Here is a 22,695-nt window from a genome sequence, read left to right as displayed (position 1 = left end):
CACTACAGCTGGACACTGCCCACTCACCACCTATGTCATTGCCCGGCCCAACATGACGTTACATGAAACAACTTAGTTGTAGTTTGAGTCCTGCTAGTTTCTTCTTCGTACAACTTTGCAATAAAAAGTAAAAAAAAAAAATTTTTAAAAATACCCTGTTGGCTTCTGTCTGACCCACCAGAAAGAGAGATCGATCATTCGAGGCTAGAGGGGAAGGGAGTAGCTGCCCTATGAGGGTATATGCACACTGAGGAATTGTAAAGGAAAGTTTTCTGTTTGAAATTCCTTGCCTAAGCAGAATTTAAGCCACAATTGACTTCTATAGGATTCCTCTAGCAGAATCCGCCCAAAGAATTGACATGTCAATTCTTAGTGTGGTTTCACACTGAGGAATCCACGCAAAGATGTTCCAGCGGATTCCGTCGCTCGTCCCCGCTTGCATTTCCGCCCATTCCATAGACTCAATTCTATGGTCGGGGGCGAATTCTGCCATAAGAATTGACATGTCAATTCTTTCGGCGGATGGCGGAATCCTCCCGTCCATAAAATGGAGTCTATGGCAGGGACAGAAGGGCGCAAGTAGGGACGAGCAACGGAATCCGCCAGAGCTTCTCGGCACAGATTCCTCAGTGTAAACCCACCCTTAGGGCCAAAAGTGGATCTGCGGCAGACAATTCTGCAGTGTGAACCACAAAATCCTATTAAACACTCTGTCTGTGCTCTGTTCATATTTTACAGGAGGAATTTCAAGCTGAAATAAGAGCGAAATTCCTCTTCAATTCCTTGCCTATTCCTCAGTGTGCATACACCCTGACTTAGGGTGCGTGCACACTACGGAATTGCCACGTATAACCCGCGGAGTATTCCGTCGCTCGTCCCCGGGGACGAGCGTTGGAATACGCCGCGGGTTATACGCGGCAATTCCATAGTGTGCACGCACACTTATGATTCAGGCAGCATGACAATGATGCCTTATTCCCTCTAACGTCTTGACAGGGTTTATCAAAAAGGCATAGTGCAAGAACCGTGACCTCATTCACAACTTCTCCACTAAAGCCCATATACCAAAGAAAAAAGTGTTACACGTCCATGGGTGATAGATAACCCTAACTCTGCCATCAACTGGCTGTCCTCCCAAAATCTATACATTTCATCATTTAAAAACTTCATAAATCTGACTTTATTGTACAGGATATAGGAAAAAAAATTTAAATGCTTCAGAGCTGTAAATAATAAATACAGGGGGAAAAAATTTCAGTAAAATTGCTAAAAACATTGAAGAAAAAAAATAAATAAAAATAAGGCTAGACCTGTCTATTTGGAGCCTCTTAGTACTTGTTGTGTAGTTTATCTAAATGTGTTAGATAAAAGTAACAACTATATCCTGAAAACTTTATTACCAGGTATTACACCTCACCTTAGAAAAGCAAAGACAATGGCTTTATAGAGGGGAAAAAAACAACCCTTTTGTTTAACGTCTGTTATTCTTTTAATTGGCTGGGATCTACATGAAAGCCGATGGATATCCTAAGGCAAACAGATTAAAATAAAGCAAAGACCAGTTGCGGCAAGTAGAATGATGGTTCGTTGTAAAAAGAAAAGATTGTAATGCTCGAGTGTTTAATTCAAAGTTTCCATAAAGCAATCAAATTAATTATTCAACGTTAAAATGTCTATATTTTGTATTTGTGGAATGATGGACTGGTTCCTGTTTCCGACGCTTTGTGACTATCGAACAGCTATATTATGCATCAAGCTGGGACGCCCATTCTTCACAATTCTTGACTGTGATCATAAAGATCATTGGTTATTTAAAAAAAAAAAGTAGGGATATTCAACCCAAAAGGGTTGAACAGGTTAAAAAAATAAAATAAAATAAATAAATATAAATATATATATATATATATATATATATATGATAATAATAATAATAATAATAATAATAATAATAATAATAATAATAATAGTAATAATAATAATAAAATAAATTATTATCCCCGCTATCTTCGGCCGCCATCCTCGCTTCCGGGTCCGGGTGCAGTGAATGGCAGAGAAGGGGCTGCTGAGGCACATGCGCACTGGTAGCCATTTCATTGGCTGGAGAGCATCACATGGCTTCCAGCAAGTTCAGGAAATCAGGGCTGAGAAAGCTGGAAACCATGTGATGCGCTCCAGCTAATAAAAAGGCTGCTGGTGCGCATGTGCACCAGCAGCCTTTTGTTCTCCCATTCACTGCTGTGGAAGACAGCAAAGAGGGAGTAGACCAGGACTGCCCCCTGCTGTGACGACATTGACCCAAGATGGCGTCCGGGAGAAGAGGACGAGGTCGACAGTAAAAAAAAAAAAAAAAAGATGGTGTGTGAACATGTCGTTAACAATACCATTCTTCTATCCACTGTATCTAATTAAAGAAGGAGAAAAGATTCCTGGTCTATGACAAATATTTCACTAATTTTTAGACCTTTACTTACATCTTGGCCCTATATACACAACACTTAACTACTAGCTTACTTGAAAAGACCCGATAATCGATTCAAGCTGAGGGCAGATGACATACACACTGCCATCAATGCCTTTCTAACCCACTAATGTAAGTACAGAAGTGAAGACATCCTGTCATCTTTGTGTATATTTAATATTTTACTGGCAGACAAGGTCAAAAACTTTAACACGTTCTCATATTCTGGCAATGCATTTTGCTTGTTTTTTTAAAAAAAAAATCTGCGGACAGGAAAAAAAAAAACATATGGGATTGGTTAGGTCATTTATATTCAGAATAAAATAGTATCCTGACGATGCCTTACTAAAGTACACTCTGTTGCAAAACACAGGGTATCCATGACTATATTTAGGCGGAGTTTCTATTTTGGGGGGGGAAATGTATTTCAAGTTACTTTTTAAATTAAACGTCTTTACAGGTTTTAAAATAGCACGGAGAAACAAACAGAAAGAATTCGCCATGAAGTTGGCAAAATTTCGATTTTCCCTTTCATGCTCTTCTTACAAAGCATCGTGGCTAGAATGGCTCAGAGAGAAAAGAAATAAAAAATGTGGAGTTGTGTTTAAAGGGAATTGCTAGCATGACCTATAATCTTTAATAGTAGTATCAGTGAAAAAGTGGATGGTGGTGACTCTGAATTGTGTATAGTAGATTATCTTTGAAATTATATTCTATGCTTAATTTCTATGTTTCTATCATCTTATGGTGAAGAGAAAAAACCTGTACTCACCTACCACCTATTCCCCACCAAAGTAGTTGCAAGCTGTGAGTGTTTCCTTCTCTCTCCCAACACAAGCGGCATGATTGCGCAGTCAATCACTGGTGGCAACAGTGACCTACCTAAGCCAATGACTGCCTGAGCACTAATTTCCTATAAAAGCAGGAAGCACTCAACTAGCAGAACAGGAAGTATTCAACAAGCAGGAGATCAATGATAGGTGAGTACAAGTTTCTTTATTTTTCTACCCTGAGAAGTTTAAAGAAATAGGTCTCTGGAACATTATGAAGGGCAGTAGGAAAAGATGATGATGCCTCTGTAAATTAAAGGGGTTATCCAGCGCTCCAAAAACATTGCCACTTTCCCCCTACTATTGTCTCCAGTTTGGGTGTGGTTTTAAAAATCAGTTCCATTGAAGTAAATAGAGCTTAATTGCAAACTGCACCTGAACTGGAGACAACAGTAGGGGGAAAAGTGGCCATGTTTTTGTAGCGCTGGATAAACCCTTTAAAAAAAATAGCCCATTTTGATTTTATCCCAAAATAGGAGAGTCCTGTGCTTCTCCTCCATGTCTGCTAACACTTCTGTGCCCATGAAGAGCCAAACTGAGCCTACCCATAAGGAAGGGGAACAAGAACCCAGCAGGCACAGCACACCTGTACACCTTGTCTATAACACAGGGGTTCTGTTTCCAGAATGAATTATATGTTTCTTACTAATAAAACATTTGTTCATTCATTTCATTGCTAAGCACATACGAAGAGATCATAATAGGTCCAATCCTTCCTTTTTGGCGGCATTGCATACTTTCCTACATATAAAAAAATTGCAATATTAAACACATTCGATTTTTGAATGTATATACTTACACAGCTTCATTTCTTTACTGTTCATCATGATTTGGCAAAAAAATCTATATTGTAATGACGAATAGTGTACTTGGTATTTACATAAGATTGTATAAAAACGGTTTAATTTTGTAACTTTTTACAGGGACCTAGAAAGGTAAAAAGATGTTCTTTGGGTTAGGAAAACACAGCTGCTTTCATAGCAGCCCTATTAAAGGGGATAGCCAGGGAAAAGTTATTATACAGTATTTCCTTGCTCCTTAGTAGAGATGAGCCAACTTACAGTAAACTTGCCCGAACCCGCACCTCCTGTCTAAGTAGTTAAATTACGCTGCCTGGAAAAGATGGATGCATCCCAATGAATGCCTGAAGAACATGGTTACAGTCCTAGGAAACATACAGCTACAGTATATCCATGTTTTCCAGGAGGCCTACGGATGCAACCATCTTATCGAGGCAGCGACTGAGTAATTGGATTCAAGCTTGATTGTAAGTTTGCTCATCTCTACTCACTAGTGGCTTAGTTATTGTTTTTTTATTGTCTCAGCCCGATACCTTCGCCCCTTGCTGAAAGAGGCAGGTTCTGAGAAGGGGAAGTTGGTACTATGTGGGGCTCATATTAGGTGGTACCCTATTTCAGCCTACTTTCCTCAGACTAGGGGAAAAGGTATAGTGCTCAGACAACATGAAACCAGAAGTAAGCCACCTGGGAACAAGGAAAGGTAATATTTATCCATCAAACTATTCAGGTTCCCCAAACCAGAACGATCACCATTTGATTCCCCACAGCTGCAGAGGTTGTATGCAGCCCTAGGGCTGCCAGGAACACATGGGTGTACCTTATGGCTGCATCAATGTTTTCCAGGACTCCCTAGGGCAGAATCCAACTTTTGCAGTTAAGGGGAATCAAATGATAGGTGCTCGGAGAACACTGCCGAACCTGAGCAGTTTGACCAGTCCACTCAACACTAGAGATGATTGAAGAGGGCCGAGGTTCAGGTTCGAACCCTGACCCGGACCATCGGCATTTGACTCCCGCTGCCTTCCCGTTCCGTGGGGAAGGTGGAGACAGCCCGAGTACCGCCTGGGAAAACAGGCGGTACTCGGGCTGTATCCACCTTCACCACGAAAAGGGAAGGCAGCGGGAGTCAAATGCCGATGGTTCGGGTTCGTACGAACCTGAACCTCGGCCCTGTTTGATCATCTCTACTCAACACTAGTGATATCTTTTCAGATAGTCCCTTTAACTTCATTGACACAAACCAGGCACTGGTAGGTTTTATACTACTTCCTAAAGAAAGCAGCCATTTATTTTTCTAATGCTGGAAACCCTTTTACCGTTACTTAAATAGTAAAAATGTTGGAATAGCTAAAAACCTTGCCACAATTGTTGTTGGGAAATTAGTGACAATGTACCTGTGCACAGACTTTTTTATTTTTCAAACCAGAAGACACTTTAAAACGTTAAAAAAAAAGGAAAAATTATTTGAATGGCACTACCTAAGTACCCCGCCACACCTAATAAAGGAGCTTTAAGTCGCTAATGTGGATAATTGTTTTTTTAAGGATGGGAGAAACCTCATCAACGCTGACGGTCCATCGCAAGTAAAAGGGCTTCAAAGACAGAAGCTTATACATAAAAGGCAAAGGAAGAAGCCACTTATCACTCCTAACCTATAAATTTCATCTTACTTTCTAAAGTTGAAAAGGATCGGTATAAAAAAAAAAAAAAGAATCTAAAGATTTTAGTTACATAAAACTGTTAAATGGAATTATTATAAAATCAGATATTTCTGTAATGAGCTAAAAAGACTTTTTAAAGCTTTCCTCAAAAATAGTAGATATTTTTATTGTATTATAAAGCACAGCCTCCCTCATAAAATGGAGAGAGTTGTTGGATATATACATGTCTGGTGCTAAGATGAGATCTCACAAAGAAGGTTGGGTACTTTAGGCTGTATTATAGTCTTTGGTATTCTTGCCATCTGATTAGGTTATTGGGATAAGATTCGGGCAGTACTGGAGATGGACCATAAACTGTGGACCAAAAACAGTGCAATAGATGTTCAAACATCTGTTCAACTTCTGTCAGTCTCAAGGAGGACATAAACATTAGATTTATGTCAGCCAAACTGGATGATTTTGGCAGGACTGGATGACCATCCAATGTGTTATAAGAGCATCTCCACTTTCCCCCCACAGCAGATGTCATGGAAAAAATGATTGGCCATTCGATTTCAGCATGAGGATCCGCATGTTTTAAGAAAAGATAAGCTTCTGGCAGAGGTGTCCGACAATGGATTATTCCCCTCTCCCCATTTTAAACAGAAAAACAATTGGCCTTTCCCAAATTCAAAGGTCACCAGAATCCATGTTTATAACAAGTTATGATAGAGTACAGGATGGTGAACTATACCTAGTTGTTTGGGGGGTTGACACCATTATAACGTAGCTTTGACTGTTCTCTATATTGTATCCGCTGATCATATTGAAGGATCTGTTTGACCAGTCTTGGTTTTCTAGCATTATCTGTTTTTGACTCTGGATCCCACAAGAAAAACACTAAAAAAACAAAAAAAATATAAGTGGACTTCAATTAACCACTCTTTGTACCAAGTACCTAGACAAATCTAACCTGCTGATAGCCCCCTTTTGTTCACCGGGCACCGAGGAGGAAGGTAGGGTCTCTTAGCCTCCTCCTTGGCGTCAGTCCCGTGCTTTTAGAATTGTAATCCTTGGCTTGTTCTGGAGCACCATTAGGAGTATTACCCCATTGCTTTCGCATGAGCCAGCTCGCCTGCTCTCTTCATTATCATTAGAAGAAGCTGGCAGGCTTGTGTAAATGGAGCGGGACAGTGCTCCTAACTGTGCTCCAGACCAAGGATTACACTGCTAACAGCAAGGGAATGGTGCCAAGGAGGAAGGTAACAGACAAACATACCTTCCTCTTTTGTGCCCGGTGCGCAATAGGGGGCAAGTTCGTCTAACCACCTGATAGTTCCCCTTTATGAGTTAAGCTTTAGATATAGTTAGGATTTCCTTTTCTGAAATACAACCACAACCAAAAAAAAAAAAAAAAAGCCTTCTCAAAGTACTAGAATTTGTTTGATGATAATTGAGTTTAAGTAGTAAAAGCATCTTGATGACCACTAGAGCACTTTGGATTTTTTCTGTATCATATAATGAAAAACAGTGTAGGCAAAAAAAAAAAAAAGTAGATGAAGATTTCCCATAAGACAAAGCTGTAACATGAGACACATCCTATGGAAAAAGAGTTGGATTTTTTTTTATCCCATAGAACACATTTAAGAACTAATTAAATCAAATTAAAAGAAGAAAAATTCATGAGACTATTATTATTATTATTCATTAGATTATTCTACTCACATTTTTATAGTGTGACTGGAGTTTTCCTTGAAGTACGTCAATCTATGAAACAACACATCCTATCTCTGGATTAGCATATTATCTTCGACTCCAAGCCAAGGAAAACCTAGCAACTGCTATATTACTAAATGTTTACTAAAAAGCCTCAGGGTTTAAAGGGTTGCCTCGGTAGTCCCTTTGTTCCTGGTGATTCACTCTTTTCCTCAAGGTTTTTATGTAATTTTGACCCACTTGATCTCTGTCTGTTGTCACACCCAAATAATGGTTTTAGCTGCCAATGCTTTCTACACCCATTTTAATATAAATACATTTATATCTTTTTTTTTTAGATGAACGCAATTAGAGATTAGTGAATTCTTCCGGGCGGGGATGTCCTAGAGAACTACGTACTTTTCATGATAATGCATATCAATGAATCTTACCGACCAAATTAATTCAGGAGTTACACAATCGTGTTAGTTTCCAGCACACTTCGAAGAGTAAGTTAAAGGTATGCGGTACTAAATACGGTGAGAAAAGTATAGAGAAGGGAAGAAAATCATGGAAGTTTTCTCTTTTTCTTTTTATACATTATTAAAATAAATCTACAGTTTTGGGTTTATATACTATTACTTAGTGTGTGGCAGTAAGTAGTGACGTGGGCCTCTCTTCTGCTACCAACGCTTGTGTAGGGAACAGCAGGGCTATCCAACCTGCGGTCCTTGCTCTCCCGCTCTGATCAAGTGGCACCGCCGATACAGTGCTAGAGAAATTCAGCGCCGCGTACTGTATATTCCTATGCATTAGAATGTATACCAACAGCACCACCAACAGCTTAAGTTAGCAGGGATTTCACAAAGGGACTCAACATTCTCGAGATTGATTGGACCCACTGCATTCTATTAGATATGCCATACGCCGAAAACTTTCAGATACCAAGCAAAGTTTAAATTCTGACAGTTACTTCCAGGTAAATTTTTGTTTGAATACCGCGGTATTAGTGTACTTCAAGACTGGGCGCCCAGAAAGTGTTTGAGAACCAAGTAAGAGTTTGAGAACCAAAGCAAACTTTCCTTAAAAATACTGTTTGAGTTCCGAGCAGTTTGAGAACCGAGGTACCACTGTATAAGTATTGAAGAATGAGACACTTTTTTTTAAAGATAGTATTCTGAGACGGCCTCAACCTTCCGTACCATGTGGTGCAAGTTAAACAACAAATATATGCCGTCACCTCCGCCCACTAGACTTTTAGTCTAATGTACTCTGACACTAATACATGCATAGGCCATCACAAGACGAATTACTCAATCTAATGTTACTTGCCCCTACAATCTCTAAACATTCATGAGATGGCCTATTTTCCTCGGTATTAGCAGGAAACACAGAGACTTACAAAAATAATTATTTCCATATGCCAGTGCTGAAAGCAGATCTCCCTCAATACCACAGCATCATACTAAAGGATATGACCATATGCTTCTTTTGTTCGATTGATCACTTGGAAAATGCCGCCGCATCATTTTGGCATTAATATGTTCTTTGCTGTAAACTTTTCAAACCACGTATGTTTTAAAGAAAAATAATGCTACTGCTAGATTGATGGTAGACGGCAAATGTAAAACAGACCCGGCAGAATCTCTGTTCTGAAATTAACCACCATAGGAAAGAACATGCATAATCATGTCAATCTCAACATTTTGGGGCCAAATTTCTAATTCTGAAACATAATAGGTAACATTACACTGGTTCAAATGAATAGTCTGGGTTCAGGGTCCAGCACTTTTGGATATTTTGGATAGTGCTATGAATGGAACATTGATTACCTAACCTCAATGTGTGATCGTGGGGTTTTAACTTTCGGGACCCCTATATACCAACACAATAAAGAGGTACAATGTTTTTTAAAGTGATTATATCCTATCAATCCTAAATTCCAAGAGCTGCACGGAAACAACAAATATTTTGTCCACTATCTCCAAAAATTATTAATGGATATGCTAAGCAAGATTAAAGAAAAGAATCAAATCTTTCAAGCTATTGGTTAAAAAATATATATCATTATATAAAGTTTTCATTAGCAAAGGCCCATGAACCAAGACCCTACTGATCACTAAAAGGAAGACGCCCAAAGGTTTAATGAAATCTTGAGCGCCTTTGGTTCTCATCTGTTTTTTCCAAGCCTTCTCAAAAGGTTTCTACTTTACAGTATATTCTCAAAAAAGTTTAAAATTCTACAGATTGAGGTTGCCATAATCCATAATTTTCAATGGCTCTTTGGCAGTAGCGGATTATAATAGGTCCGTTTCGGGCGGTAGCCCGAGGCCCTGAGCTCCTGGGGGCCAATGGGCACCCAAAAGGACTGATAATTTTAGTGGTGAAATGTCTCCTGGCTACCGATCTGCCAGGATTTGCAAAAAACACTGTTTTTTACATTAATTTTGCACAATTCAGGGCATCATGACATTCTCTATCCTGTACTATGAACACTACGCTAGTGCCGCCATAGTCACAGTGGGGTGGGGGGGCCCAGGCCTGGTGAACAGCCCGGGGCCTATGGTAAAGTTAATCCGCCCCTGCTCTTTGGCCAACAGTTATCTCTATGGAGAGAAGGAGAGTAAGCTGCAGTCAGATTGCTATGGTGGTGGCTTATTGTTTCCAGAATAAAAGGGTTAGGCTGCAAACATTTTCTATGCATTATCTTTCTTCCCACCAATATCACCAGTTGGGAGGTCCCTATTTACCTTATAGTCAGCTGATCTTGCCGTTAGTGGCGGGCTTGGCCAACTTTAGTATACAGGCACCATAGGAAAGATGATCAAAGTGGAGATCTTGGCACCTAGACCTCCCTTGTATCAAGATATATAATTCATAACAGTTAGGTGGCCACAAAGAAGTCCCCCCAAATATCTATAAGTTTTTCTAGAATACTTGAAAGAAAAAAAAAATTCTTCATATTCCAGCAGTGTGTACATATATCTATACAAGAGGTATAAGACTAAGTGCCATTGATTAATTGACTACGATTCTCTGCACAGAGCTGAGGAAGGCCAACTCAATAAAATATCAGATAAAGAAATGACTGATAAGTTTCACATCTTTATCTCAACTCTTCCAATAACCTTCAGAACTTTTAGCAAGAGAAAATCTAATTCGAAGAGAAATTATAATTACGAGGCAGCCGATACCTCATGGTGAGGTCAATGATCTCTTAGGAATACATATTTCCATACAATAAAAAGGTGTTGATTTCCGATCCCTCTAACACATATTACACTCATTAGCATGACATAGCTAACACCAGGCTCGTGTTTCCTGTTGGTTCAAATAGTATTTTTGGAGCTCATTTCATCTCAATAAACATATGATTATATTACTTTAGGAACAAAGACATTGTACAATGAAGCTTTTGACTCTAAACCACAATAGATGAAGTCAAAAGCGCTAAAAACATGTCACCGTTCTACAGTTAAAAGGCAATATTGTGAATAAAAGCTTAAAAAATAAACTCTGTAAATCAAATGAAAGATGTCATAGAATGTGATTCTCCAGTGTAGCCCTATAATAAATTCACAAATCAACAGCTTGAATAAAAAAAAAACAAAAAAAAAACTTGAGTGTGGGACTCTCCATAGACAACAAAAAATATAGTAGACATATGGACTTACCCGTAAGAGTGACTGAGATTCATCCTTGGACTTGCTGTCTCCTGTTGTAGAGTACTGTGGTGTAAGCGGCCCCGACTTTTCTCCACTGGCTCCAGCAGTCACTCCTGGATATCCCTTAGCATCTACAGACAAGCCATAAAGAGGTCTTGCTAGATGTGCTGCTTCAACATTTGGACTATCTCTTGAAGATTTCTGCTGTTCTTGGTTAACAGACACTGTGGTCAAAAGGCCCAAACCCATTTGAGTATAGGATGGACTTGTTCTCAAAATCTCCGACCCTCTCCAGGCAATGCTACGGAGATCATCTACCGAACCATCAGACCAAGCTTTCTCCCTGAGTACATCCTTGTCATCAGGCTTCTCCCTCTTCACAGTGCTCTCATATATGGCTTCTCCCATTTTGGATTCGGGGGTGACAAGGTTGTACACCTTCATCTCAGTTTTTGGCTCCTCCTTGATGGAAGAGACTCCATGGATCTCTCCGCCATTTGCTGTAGTGATTTCTGACTCCTGACAGTGTGCCGAGTTGAAGTGATCCAAAAGGGATTGCGTTTCAGTTGCTGTAAAACTGCATTGCCGACATTTGTAGCAGTTGTGTACTCTCCTAAAATAGGTATAAAAAAACAGCTTGTTAGATTACATTAAAAAAAAAAAAAAAAAAAAAAAAAAAAAATAATAATAATAATAATAATAATAATAATAATAATAACAACAACAACAGCCAAATATATGAACAAAACCAAACTTAAAGTTTTGGACAAATGATGGTAAATATAATTTTCTAATAACATAAAGTTCTTGACCAATCATGATGGAGAAATTCTTGTTTTCCTCCCTACACAGGGCATGGCCACAACACTCTCCAAGAATTTTGCTCAACTTAGTTTTGTTCCATTTCTTTGAATACTAAATAAACATTTTTTTGTTATGTTTTAATATAGTTAAAGGTTTTTTTCCAACATTGTAAAAATAATAATAAAAAAAACCACACACACACACAAAAAAAACCTGTTTTGGGTAAAAATAAAAAAATAGCAAACCAGACTCTACTTACCTAGTAAATCCTAGCACAGCCGCATTGGTCTGCCTCTGTATACTTCCTCTGATGACGTGTTCTACCTGTACTGCTGAAAATGTTCCAAACACACACCGAGGCCAGTCATTGGCTCCGGTGATTTTGATCATCATCAGGGCAAGTAAACAGGGGTACTAGGACAGACCAGACTGGTGGCACTGGACTAAACGGAATAAGTATATTGTACTTTGTTCTTTTATACATTGTTCAGGCTGTATATTTTTACGCCAGAAAACCCCTTTAAAGGGCAACTCCAGCAAAAAAAATATTTTCTTTCAAATCACCTAGTCAGAAAGTGCAAGAGATTTAAAATGTACTTATATTAAAAAAATCTCATGTCTTTCAGTACTTATCAGCTGCTGTATGTCCTATGTATACCTAATTTTTAAGACATACAGCAGCTAATAAGTACGGTAAGACTTGAGATTTTTAAATAGAAGTAAATTATAAATCTCAGGCACTTTCTGACCCCAGTTGATTGGAAAGAATACATTTTTCGCTGGAGTTGCCCTTCAAGTTTAATACATGGAACTTATTTCAGACATACTCCGGATAATGTTAGTGCTATATAGTATAATTGATTGGTTTAATGGACGCTATGGTCATTTCAGATTTTTTTTTTTTTTAATTAAGCGCCCGTCGTTCTAATACTAACACAGAGCGGATATTTACATACTATTAACATGATCACTTTACTTGTTATATTACAACAGGTTGGACTCAAAAGGTCAACATTTTCTCGCTTAATCTAGTTTCTGGCGAACTGTACTATAATTTGGAGGTATAATTAGTCTGGTTCAGATATAATTAATGGGTGCAACACAGTAAATTCAGTAAATTTCAACACGCAAAGCACCTAATCTAAAGCTGGCATAGATACCAGTGTGAATTGGACATAGCTATGAATCTAATCACCATTCAGTTCTCTTATATTCAGGTGTTGATCCAAACAGCCTGGATAACTATTATGGATCAATATCCAGTTGCCACTTGATCGGGATTAACGATAAAGTCAATAATTACGAGAGCTTAATGCAAAAGGAGCTGATGCGTTACTGATTCACTAAAAGGTGTGTCCTCTGGGTCTACTGGGAAGTTAAGGGGATAGAAAGATGAAGAAGATCAGTGCATACGTGCAGCTCTTCAGGTAGGTATGTTAAGAAAGAGCAAAGAAGGGCGAAATGTCTATGGGACATCAAACATCATGTAACGAATCAAAAGAAGTGTTGAGAACTTTGTTATGACAAATGATGGATTGGGGGGGGGAGAACACCTTGTCATTGGTTGCTGCAGACAGACAAATTCTATATGAATGAAGGTGATTGTAATTGGCTGGTGGCATCCCGTGTGCCAAGGAATGGGTCATCAAAGTTGAGGAAAACTACAGTAAATTCAAGTTCAGAAAACCCTGAACGCTCGACATTTGATTGCCAGCAGATAGAGAAGATGGATGCAGTACTAGGGCTGCCTGGAAAATATGGATAGAGCCTGTCGTTCATCTCTAAATTCATCCAATCTGCCTTGATCAGAGTATTTAAAGGGGTTATCCAGGATTAGAGAAAAAACAGCTATTGGCAGTACAGTTCACCTCCACCGGCTTCAATGGAACTGAGCTGCAAAACCATACCCAAACAAATCAAAAGCGGTACTGTTTCTAGGGGGCGGAGGCCATGTTCTTTTAAGCTTGGACAAATATTTGAGAGAAAAGTAACCTACAATAGCTCTGACTGACAAAGTTTGACCAACGGCAGCCACTACCTCAATGTAGGGGGATTAAGGCAGGTGAGTATGTTTTTTATACATATTTTTAAGTACTTCAACTTGTTTTTACATTTTTTTTTAAAATACTTCACTAATTTGCAATAATTTGTGAGTTCTGCAAACGGTTCCTGGTAAACCATACTGTAACAGTCTAAAAAAAAACAAACAAACACTATTTCCACTTCAATGAATGCCCCTTTTTTTTGGGGGGGGGGGGGGAATTCCTAATTCATTACCATAAACCAATGTTAAAAAGAATGGGCACAAAGACTGCCAGCATCTTTTTGCAGTAGCGCCCCACCACCACCACCACCATTAGCCTTCTTTTGCTCCACATTTATTGCTCTTTAAACGAGAGTATCGTTCACTACTCAAAAAAATAATAATAATTTTTTTCAGCACCACACCGGTGTTTTTTGGATGCTGAACTTCTGCTTCAAAGTGATTTGTGCACCTGTGGATTTTTCGGTGAGTGGATGCAGCATGTTTTTGGATATCCTTTACTAGTAGTGGCGGAAAAAAATCTTTGAACCAGGATCAGTAAGTGTCCTCTAACCTACAAAAAAGTGGCATCAGTGCTAGGGAAATATTATGCAACATTCTCCCCCACTGGCTCCATTTAGCTCTCCTAAGATGGTACTACCTTGTATATTTCAGACCACTTTGATCTAGAGACCAATAAAATTTTGAATTGTTGGTCCTCCACCTGCCAGACACTGGCGGCCTACCGGTAACCGACTGGATTGTTACATCAACGGGAATGACAATACTACCATTAATAATGGAGATAATAACAGACAACGATCATAACCAGAGCTAATAATAAATCACGCTCTCCGTATTTCATTAGGTTTTCGTTAATTGCATGTTTTTATTATGTATCAAATGGAATATTAGCTTTAATAATCATTGATATTATTTGACCATATTGGTAGCTAGTGCATGAAATGCCTCCTATACCTACTGTTAATGTTAGAAAATGTTCTCTCGAGTGATGTGAGGCGTTAAATGATCTTTAATGTGAGACATGCTGTGAATAATGAGAAGTCACACTGGTGCAATGAGCCTATTAGCGGAGTAGACTGCATTTTGTTTGCATTTACTGGCATCGAGAGTTATTTCTCCCCTGATATCTCTATCGCAGGTAAGCTGCTATGTATTTGTGAGGAATTATTTAATGGAAGAGTAGACAGGTTTACCACACAATTGGCACAAAATCATGTTCCTGTCAAGTCGATAAGAAAATTCTATTGTTCTAAGTGTAACTGATGAAATACAGGCCGGGGGAAGCAGCGGTGTCACTCTTACACCGGCAGACATCACCTCTCCTTCCACACTCCATTAAGTGTCAAAACACGATCGCTGACTTCCTCCGATAAGCAGATCTTCCCCTACAATTACTACAGGTATTTGTGTTTTTCTCCTGCAGCAATTGACTTGAAAGCAAAATAATGTTTGTACGGGGAGAATTTGCATACGAAATAAGAAAAAAAAATTACAATTGTTTGAGCGGGACAGCTTTATTACAGGATGGAATTGGTGCAATATATAAAGAGAGCTTCCCACTTAGTATTTTTTACACCTGCAAAGGAGTGCATCTCATCTGGTTCTTAAAGGGGTTATTCAGCCGTATAAAATAGAGCCTAACTTAGGATAGAAAAGGGATTGTTCGGGGAGCAGAAGAAGATTGGATGTGTGCTGCTCACCAGCGATAACTTCCGCTGTCTGCTTGTCTTGGAAATATACCTTCTGACACAAGAGGATAGCAGGTGCTTGTTGCAGGCATGTCCAATAGTGGTCTGATGTTGTCATGATATCTGGCAGCTATTAGACATTGTATGCTGGCATGATTTTCCCCACATACAATGCTTGCAACACTCTCTGATCTTAAAAAATATATTTCTGGGACTAACAAAGGGGACTTAGCAGAACTCGACAATCCCTTTAGTCTCAGATTAGTCGGCAGGTGATGTAGTTATTGTCCTAAAAAACAACTATTAAACTTGCAGCGCTGTGTCAAATTGGTGTGGCCTAGAGTGTCTGTGCCCTAGGCTTGCACCACCTCTCCGTCCCTCCCCCCACCCTCTTCACCATTAGGAATGCCCCTGGGTAGGATTAAGGCACATGTGCAGTGTTAAGACAGGTGATGAATAGGAGAAATGCTGCCCAGAGGCATTCCTAATGATGAAGGTGAGGGTGGGGAGAAGGGACAGAGGAGCGGTGCAAGTCTAGGGCACAGACACTCTAGGCTATGCCAATTTGACACAGAGCTGCAAGTTTAAAAGTTGTTTTTTAGGACAATAACTGCATCACCCGCCGAATAATCTGAGACTAGCGGTTATCTGACAGTACAAGTGGTTTGGGGGGGCAGATTGTGGGTACAGAGTCGCTTTACGTGTTTACCAGCACTCTTTATCTCCATCTCCACTATAATACCAGTGGTGGTCCGAGGTACATCACCATTGGCCTGTTTACTTGAACTGCACAATGCTGCAGCACCTTGGATCTCTGTTATTAAAAGTATGAGAATGCAGCTATGATTGCAGGGAAATATTGATGCCTTGGCATTTGCATGAGCATTATAGTCAGACTCTCGCCAATCTAATATTGATGGATTATCCTGATGACAATCAATTTTATAAGGCTGGATAAACCTTTAACTAATCACAATGAGATGATTCATAGAAATCTTTCAGAAATGTTGAACCATTAAAACTTCTTATAATGATAATAATATAATAGCTTGCATCACCAAAAAAAGGAAAAAACAACAACATTGTTTAATGTCCCAGCCTCCACTTTGGTGCGCATCAGGAGGGGTCTGCACACTAGGGGGACATGTATGAAAAGGCACAGATGGGGCTGATTTCCCTATCCATGGCTAGAGGAGTGGTTCCTGTTGGTTCCTTTGGAGTCAACAGAAAGAGCGGAGTACAGCGCTCTTCCGGCATACTTGGCTCTTTCTGTTGGCTCTATAGGAATGAACAGAGCCATGCGTCATGTACCTTACCCGTGGCTCTATTCATTACTCAGAAGCGGGGACCAGAAACGGAGATCGGCGGGGGTACAGAGGTCGGACCCCCTGGTATATTTTTCTTGGTCATGCAACACAACAGAAAAGAACGATGACTCCATTCCTCTAGCCATCCACCCTATTGGTGGCTCAAAAATGCTGACAGATTCCCCTAAGGAAACCATATCAAAAGGACCCAATTAGATTTATGGAAAAATGTGCAAGGAAAATACGCTCTATAGAAGGCCTGGATGAAACCACATGGGAAATCCTTGGCCGTCTGCTGTTCGAAACTACAGCTGAAATAATAACAAGCATCATAGGATAAAACTAGGTCCATTGGACTCAGGATATATATAGTTTAATAGGATTTTATGTATTATTGTATTGTAAAAAAAACTGGCAGCTTGTGAGTCCAGCCAGAAGTTCTTACAATAAAATAGGGCAACAAATCCTAGTAAACCTGATATGGCCAAGTCAGGAGGCCCCACATCTATCCAGCAGATGTATCCAGTCTTACTTTTCCATATATTTTGTTAAATATTTCAAAATTCCGATTTCTTACTATACAAATCTGACACATTAGTGAAACATCAACAGGTTGCGGTCACATCACCGGCTCAGTATTGGACACTGGGGGCAGGGCATGGTCACATGCTGCTCCATGTCGGCCATCTGATGCACAGACTCACCACAGAGCAGGGCAGCCAAGCCTAGAGGACAGGAGTCTGATTTTAGCTCAGTGAGTACAGTTACAAATACTGTACACTAAACAATTTTACTATAACGTGGCAAACCCCTTTAAGGTGGGCATACACCTTCAATAACTGTTGGCTGAATGATCCTGTGCTGTCTATGAGGAGGGGATGATAAGCTTCAATCATACAGATCTAGCTGTTGCTTATGTCTCAAAGTACAAATGGATGGGGAAATGTTCCTCCATATCCAACCCATATCTCATCCACATCATCTGCCAGTGGAGTCTCCAGAGCCCTGTAAACTTTATACTGATGGCCAGAACCCTCTGTAAGCGACAGCTTTGGCCGAAAGAAGTAAAACATGTATGGGGACCTTTAGGGTAGCCTAGGAGGTTACTGGTCAATTTTTATGCAGCCAGATTAGAAAGACAGCACTCTGAAGGTCAGTGGCAATTATGGTAGAAAAATCCAGGCAAATGTAACAAAAAATCCCGGGACTCACCAAAATTGATTGATGCTTATTTAGTCAGTATAGGAAATCACAGATAGGTTACAAGGAGGCATTTCAGCCCACGGCCAATGGGCCTAATACTTTCTTGTAACCTGACATTTACTTTATTGAATAATTAAGCATCAAATGCTTTAGGTGAATGCCTGGATTTTTTACTTCAATTTTTTGAGCAATTGAACTGCATTTCAGCTTCTTTGAAGTGAATGGAACTTACCTGCAATGCCTGACCTGACCTGTGGATAGGTGTGGTGCTGTTTAGGAAAAAAAACAAAAAGTTCACAGCAGCACAGATGCAAAAGATAATATAGGTGGCTAGGTGCATGTCTCACCAAACCGGCCCCGGATGATTATAAATCCAAAAGAAAGAAGAATACAGCACTTCCAAAAAGATTCCACGTTTCAATATCACACCAGATGCACAACGTTTCGGCTGTATGTCCAGTCTCACAAATAACAAAATGGCAGCGGATTTTTGTTTGTAAGTATCAATAGGTATACATACTCGTAGCGGCCCGGTGCATACATTACCGATCCGTGCTCCGGTTTGCTTCTATGTAAACTTATTGAAACTGAGAGTGTCGATAATCCCGTGGATTTCGCTGCAAACTCTCCTTTACTGCTTGTATTGCTCCTTGCAAAAAGGCTATAACAGCTAAAACGTTGCATATCTCGTGTCCCTTCATCACATTCCGCCGCTCTCTGCTCAAAGAATTGACATGTCAATTCATTGAGCGGAGAGCGATGAAAGCCGAGGCGCACGAGCCATCCCATAGAGACAATGTGTGACACTAAGACAGGCGGGATTCGGCTGATTTTCTCCACAGAGGCACAAGGAGAGAATGGCTTGAATGATATAATTGTATTAAATATGTTTATTTAATCATGCTTGGTAAGGTTTATTCTAAACATCTATGTGTTGTTTTTTAAATAGAAGTTGTTACACTCACCTGTGCATGTCACAGGAGAAGTACGCTTCAAAACCTGGGACATACGGAAGGGGTGTAGTCTGAGGAAGTGCGCGCATGCGTGAAAGGGCTGTAAATGCTTGCAACATGTGGCGTCCCCCCACCTGCTCTAACATGCTAAATTTTAGCTTGTCTGTTATGTAAAATAAAGAAGGTTACATCGGACGGTGAGTGCCCCCTGCCTTTCTTCTCTTCTTGAACTGCGGAATTCTCCCGCTTTTACTCAGTGTGAAAGGGCCCTAAATGTCCAGATTGGAATACCCTTTAAGAAGCCCTAAGAGAGTATCCTAGGGAAAAAACACAGTGCCAAAGTGTAGTTTTCTAGAATACAAAGGTCTATGATCCTTTCTGGGGTGATATATAAAGTCACCTTCCTGTGAAAGGTTAGAAAGTCACCTTCCTGTGAAAGGTTAGAAAGAGCATTATTGCTGATGTAGCAGGACCGAGCGTTTCCCCATATAGACTATTAACACTGGATTTCTGCAATAGCTACAATCTAGGTTTATATAAGTGACAATACCAATCATAGGTCTTATGTAATAAGCTACAGGAAACGTAATAACCAGATCTTTATTGTCATCATTTTCTGACACATACATCATCTATATTTGAACTGGAAACTAAAATCAAGCGGGTTTTTCCCATGTGACAACACTTTCAAATTCAACCACAGATGCAAATATGGCTAGAACTGCATAATAACTGACTTTATGCCAAGTACCATAAAAAACAATACCATAGCCCACTAACACAAGAAATCCCCTATGCCTACAGGAACACTCAAATAGCTTGTAGTTGCAGGTGTTCGGCATACCTCTAATTTACCCGAAATGCCAATGTCTCAGCGATTTTCTACTATCAGACAGCTCTGCACAAGTCTAAAAGTCACCTACACACAGGAGGAGTAGTCATCCTGAGAGACGTATCAATATGAAACCACGACTGGTCTAAGACCATTGAAAATTTTTCAAAAATAAAAAACAAATATATACAAAAAGTTCCCATACAGGAGTTCTAAAACTTTGATCACTTGACTCAGGTCCTTGATTTTTGATCATGGCTCAAACTTTTTTTTACTCTTGAAACATTATCTTTGTTTTTTCAATGCAAGATGGAAAGATGAACGTTTACTGTGGGCAACGAAGCCACCACTGGATAGAGCCCCTATTACACGGGGCGACTGTGAGGAGCTGCTCCTCCTGCAGCAGCGAGCGGGTGAGAGCCGGGGGGCGCGCCCGGGTGATCGCTTGATCGTCCAGGCAGTCTATAGGGTATAGCAGCGGTCTAATGCCACCACTGCTATTCCACGGAGTGACGGCAGCATGCTGAAAGACAAACGACTACAACGATCAGCCAACATCATTTATGTCAGGTGATCATTGTGTTCTATTACACAGGACGATTATCACTTGTATCGGTCGATATCGGCCGAATACGGCTGATATCCATTCCGTGTAACAGGGCCTTTAGACATGAGGTCCTTAGAGTTATAGTTATTAAATGTTTTTTTTATGGATCCAACCAATAACTTTTGTCCTTGATTTCCATAAAGGATAGGGGCCGCTTTCATACTGGGACCAGCCAACTGTATAACATGTAGGGGCAGTGATGTTGAGGATGAAAAGGATTGGACATGACTGATATTGAGCAAACCCGAACACTCAGTGTTTGATTTTCCGCAGCTGCAGAAGTTAGATTCTGCTCTAGAGAGCCCTAGGGCGGCATCCACCTTCTGCAGCTACTCGGAATCAAACGCAGAGCAGAGATAACATTGCCGAACCCAAACATTTTGATAGGTCTGCTCAGCGATAGATATGACTGAAAGCCCAATGCCTTTGTACTTGCAGAGATAAACTGCTACCGGAGGAGACCGGCAGTAGCTTAAATCTCTTCTATCTACATATAACATGTAAATGCTCAATCGAGCCACAATTTATTGTGACTAGGAGGGATGACCAAATGAACATTTGGATGACACCTATCACTTGTGTATCTTCTTTTCACCTTTTTCTGGATCAACACTGCACAGATACTGCCGGTCTCCTCTGGCAGCAACTTATATCTCCAAGTACAAAGGGATTGGGCTTTCAGTCATGTCTATCGTTGATCAGACCTGTCCAAATATTCGCGTTCGGCAATGTTATCTCTGCTCTGAATTTGATTCCCCGTAGCTGCAGAAGATGGATGGTGCCCTAGGGCTTTCCAGGACTTCCTAGGACGGAATCCAACTTTTGCAGTCACAGAAAATCAAATGCTAAGTGTTCAGGTGCACTCAATACCAGTCATGACCAATTCTTTTCTTCCTCAACATTACTGCCCCTGCTAAGAATCATAACAGCCCAATTTTCTGGCAGTGGCTTAGCCATCTTTTCTTCATTGGAAAGCATGTATATGTTGCAGTGAAATGATAGAATCAGGGATTTGATCAAATCACTAAGGGAAATGAAGAAATGACCACGTTGATCCATTATTTCCCTAGGGAATTGATCAAATCACTGATCCCTTTCAGGGAAATGATGGAATGAACTGTATCATTTTCCCCAGCGACATAGAATTCTCTTACCATATCGCCTCTCTGCTTCCCCCAGCCTGTCCGCTCTGCTTTCCATCCGCCTCCGCCGCCTCTCTGCTCCCCGTTCTGTTCATATCCCCTGCCACACAACTCCTGCTCCCCTGGCCTGTCCGCTCCACTGCCCGTCCGCCTGCCGGGAGGTGTGCTGCTCCACTCCCCGTCCGCCTCGCCTTGCGACATGCCTCCTGTTCCCCTGGCCCATTCGCTCTGCTCCCCATCCACCCCAATGCAGTATGCCTGCCGGGAGGTGTGCCGCTCTGCTCCCCCGTCCGCCCCGCCACCACATGCCTGCCGGGAGGCACGCCAATCTGCAGCCGTGTCCGCCCCGCCATCACATGCCTGACGGGGAGGTGTGCAGCTCTGCTCCCCCGTCCGCTCCGCCGCCACATGCCTGCCGGGAGGCACGCAAATCTGCTCCCCCTTCCGCCCCGTCATCATATGCCTGCCGGGGAGGTGTGCAGCTCTGCTCCCCCGTCTGCCTCCACCGCCAAACATAGAGCTGGGCGACTCCTCGATCGTTCATTCCGTCATTTACCTTAAAGGGGTCAGGCATTTGATCAAATCCCTAGGGAAATGATGGAACGGCGTGTTCATTCCACCATTTCCTGGGATTTGATCAAATCCCTGGATTCTATCATTTCACTGCAACATACAGTATATACCTGGCTAAGCAAGCATGTGTATAGGAAACTGGGCGAGATAGTCAAACGATCAAGCCAAAAAACTAATTAAAACGATCTAATTTGAACGATCACGCCAAAATCAAATTTAAAAAATTTTATTTGAAAATTGGCTATTATGTAACCATATTTTTTTTAAGTATTTTAAAAACTGAACCCTTATAATGAACTGAACAAGCGAGTAATGTTTTCCTACTCATTTTGAGAGTGAAATGACTAATTTCACTTAAGTACTGTAACTAAACCCACATCCATGCTTTCTTTGTAGCCAGTGGTGACGGAACTGTATAATTTGTTTGTTTTACCGCTGTTCTGCTTTCTTG

General features: G+C 40.6%; 1 protein-coding gene across 6 annotated transcripts in view; it reads right to left on the bottom strand.

Moving 5' to 3' along the window:
* TRPS1 (transcriptional repressor GATA binding 1) overlaps positions 1 to 22,695 on the bottom strand; it is a 267,310-nt gene that overhangs the window by 112,530 nt on the left and 132,085 nt on the right. For all 6 annotated transcript variants that reach the window (XM_069957171.1, XM_069957174.1, XM_069957176.1 and 3 more), the window contains one exon: positions 11,098 to 11,701. In XM_069957171.1, the coding sequence (XP_069813272.1) occupies positions 11,098 to 11,701 (604 nt within the window). The remainder of the gene's footprint in view (positions 1 to 11,097; positions 11,702 to 22,695) is intronic.

The sequence above is a fragment of the Dendropsophus ebraccatus genome, chromosome 2, assembly GCF_027789765.1.
Source record: "Dendropsophus ebraccatus isolate aDenEbr1 chromosome 2, aDenEbr1.pat, whole genome shotgun sequence".
Classification (NCBI taxonomy): Eukaryota; Metazoa; Chordata; class Amphibia; order Anura; family Hylidae; genus Dendropsophus; species Dendropsophus ebraccatus.
The sequence above is the reverse complement of the archived record's forward strand: the minus strand, read 5'-3'. Positions and strand labels throughout refer to the sequence as shown.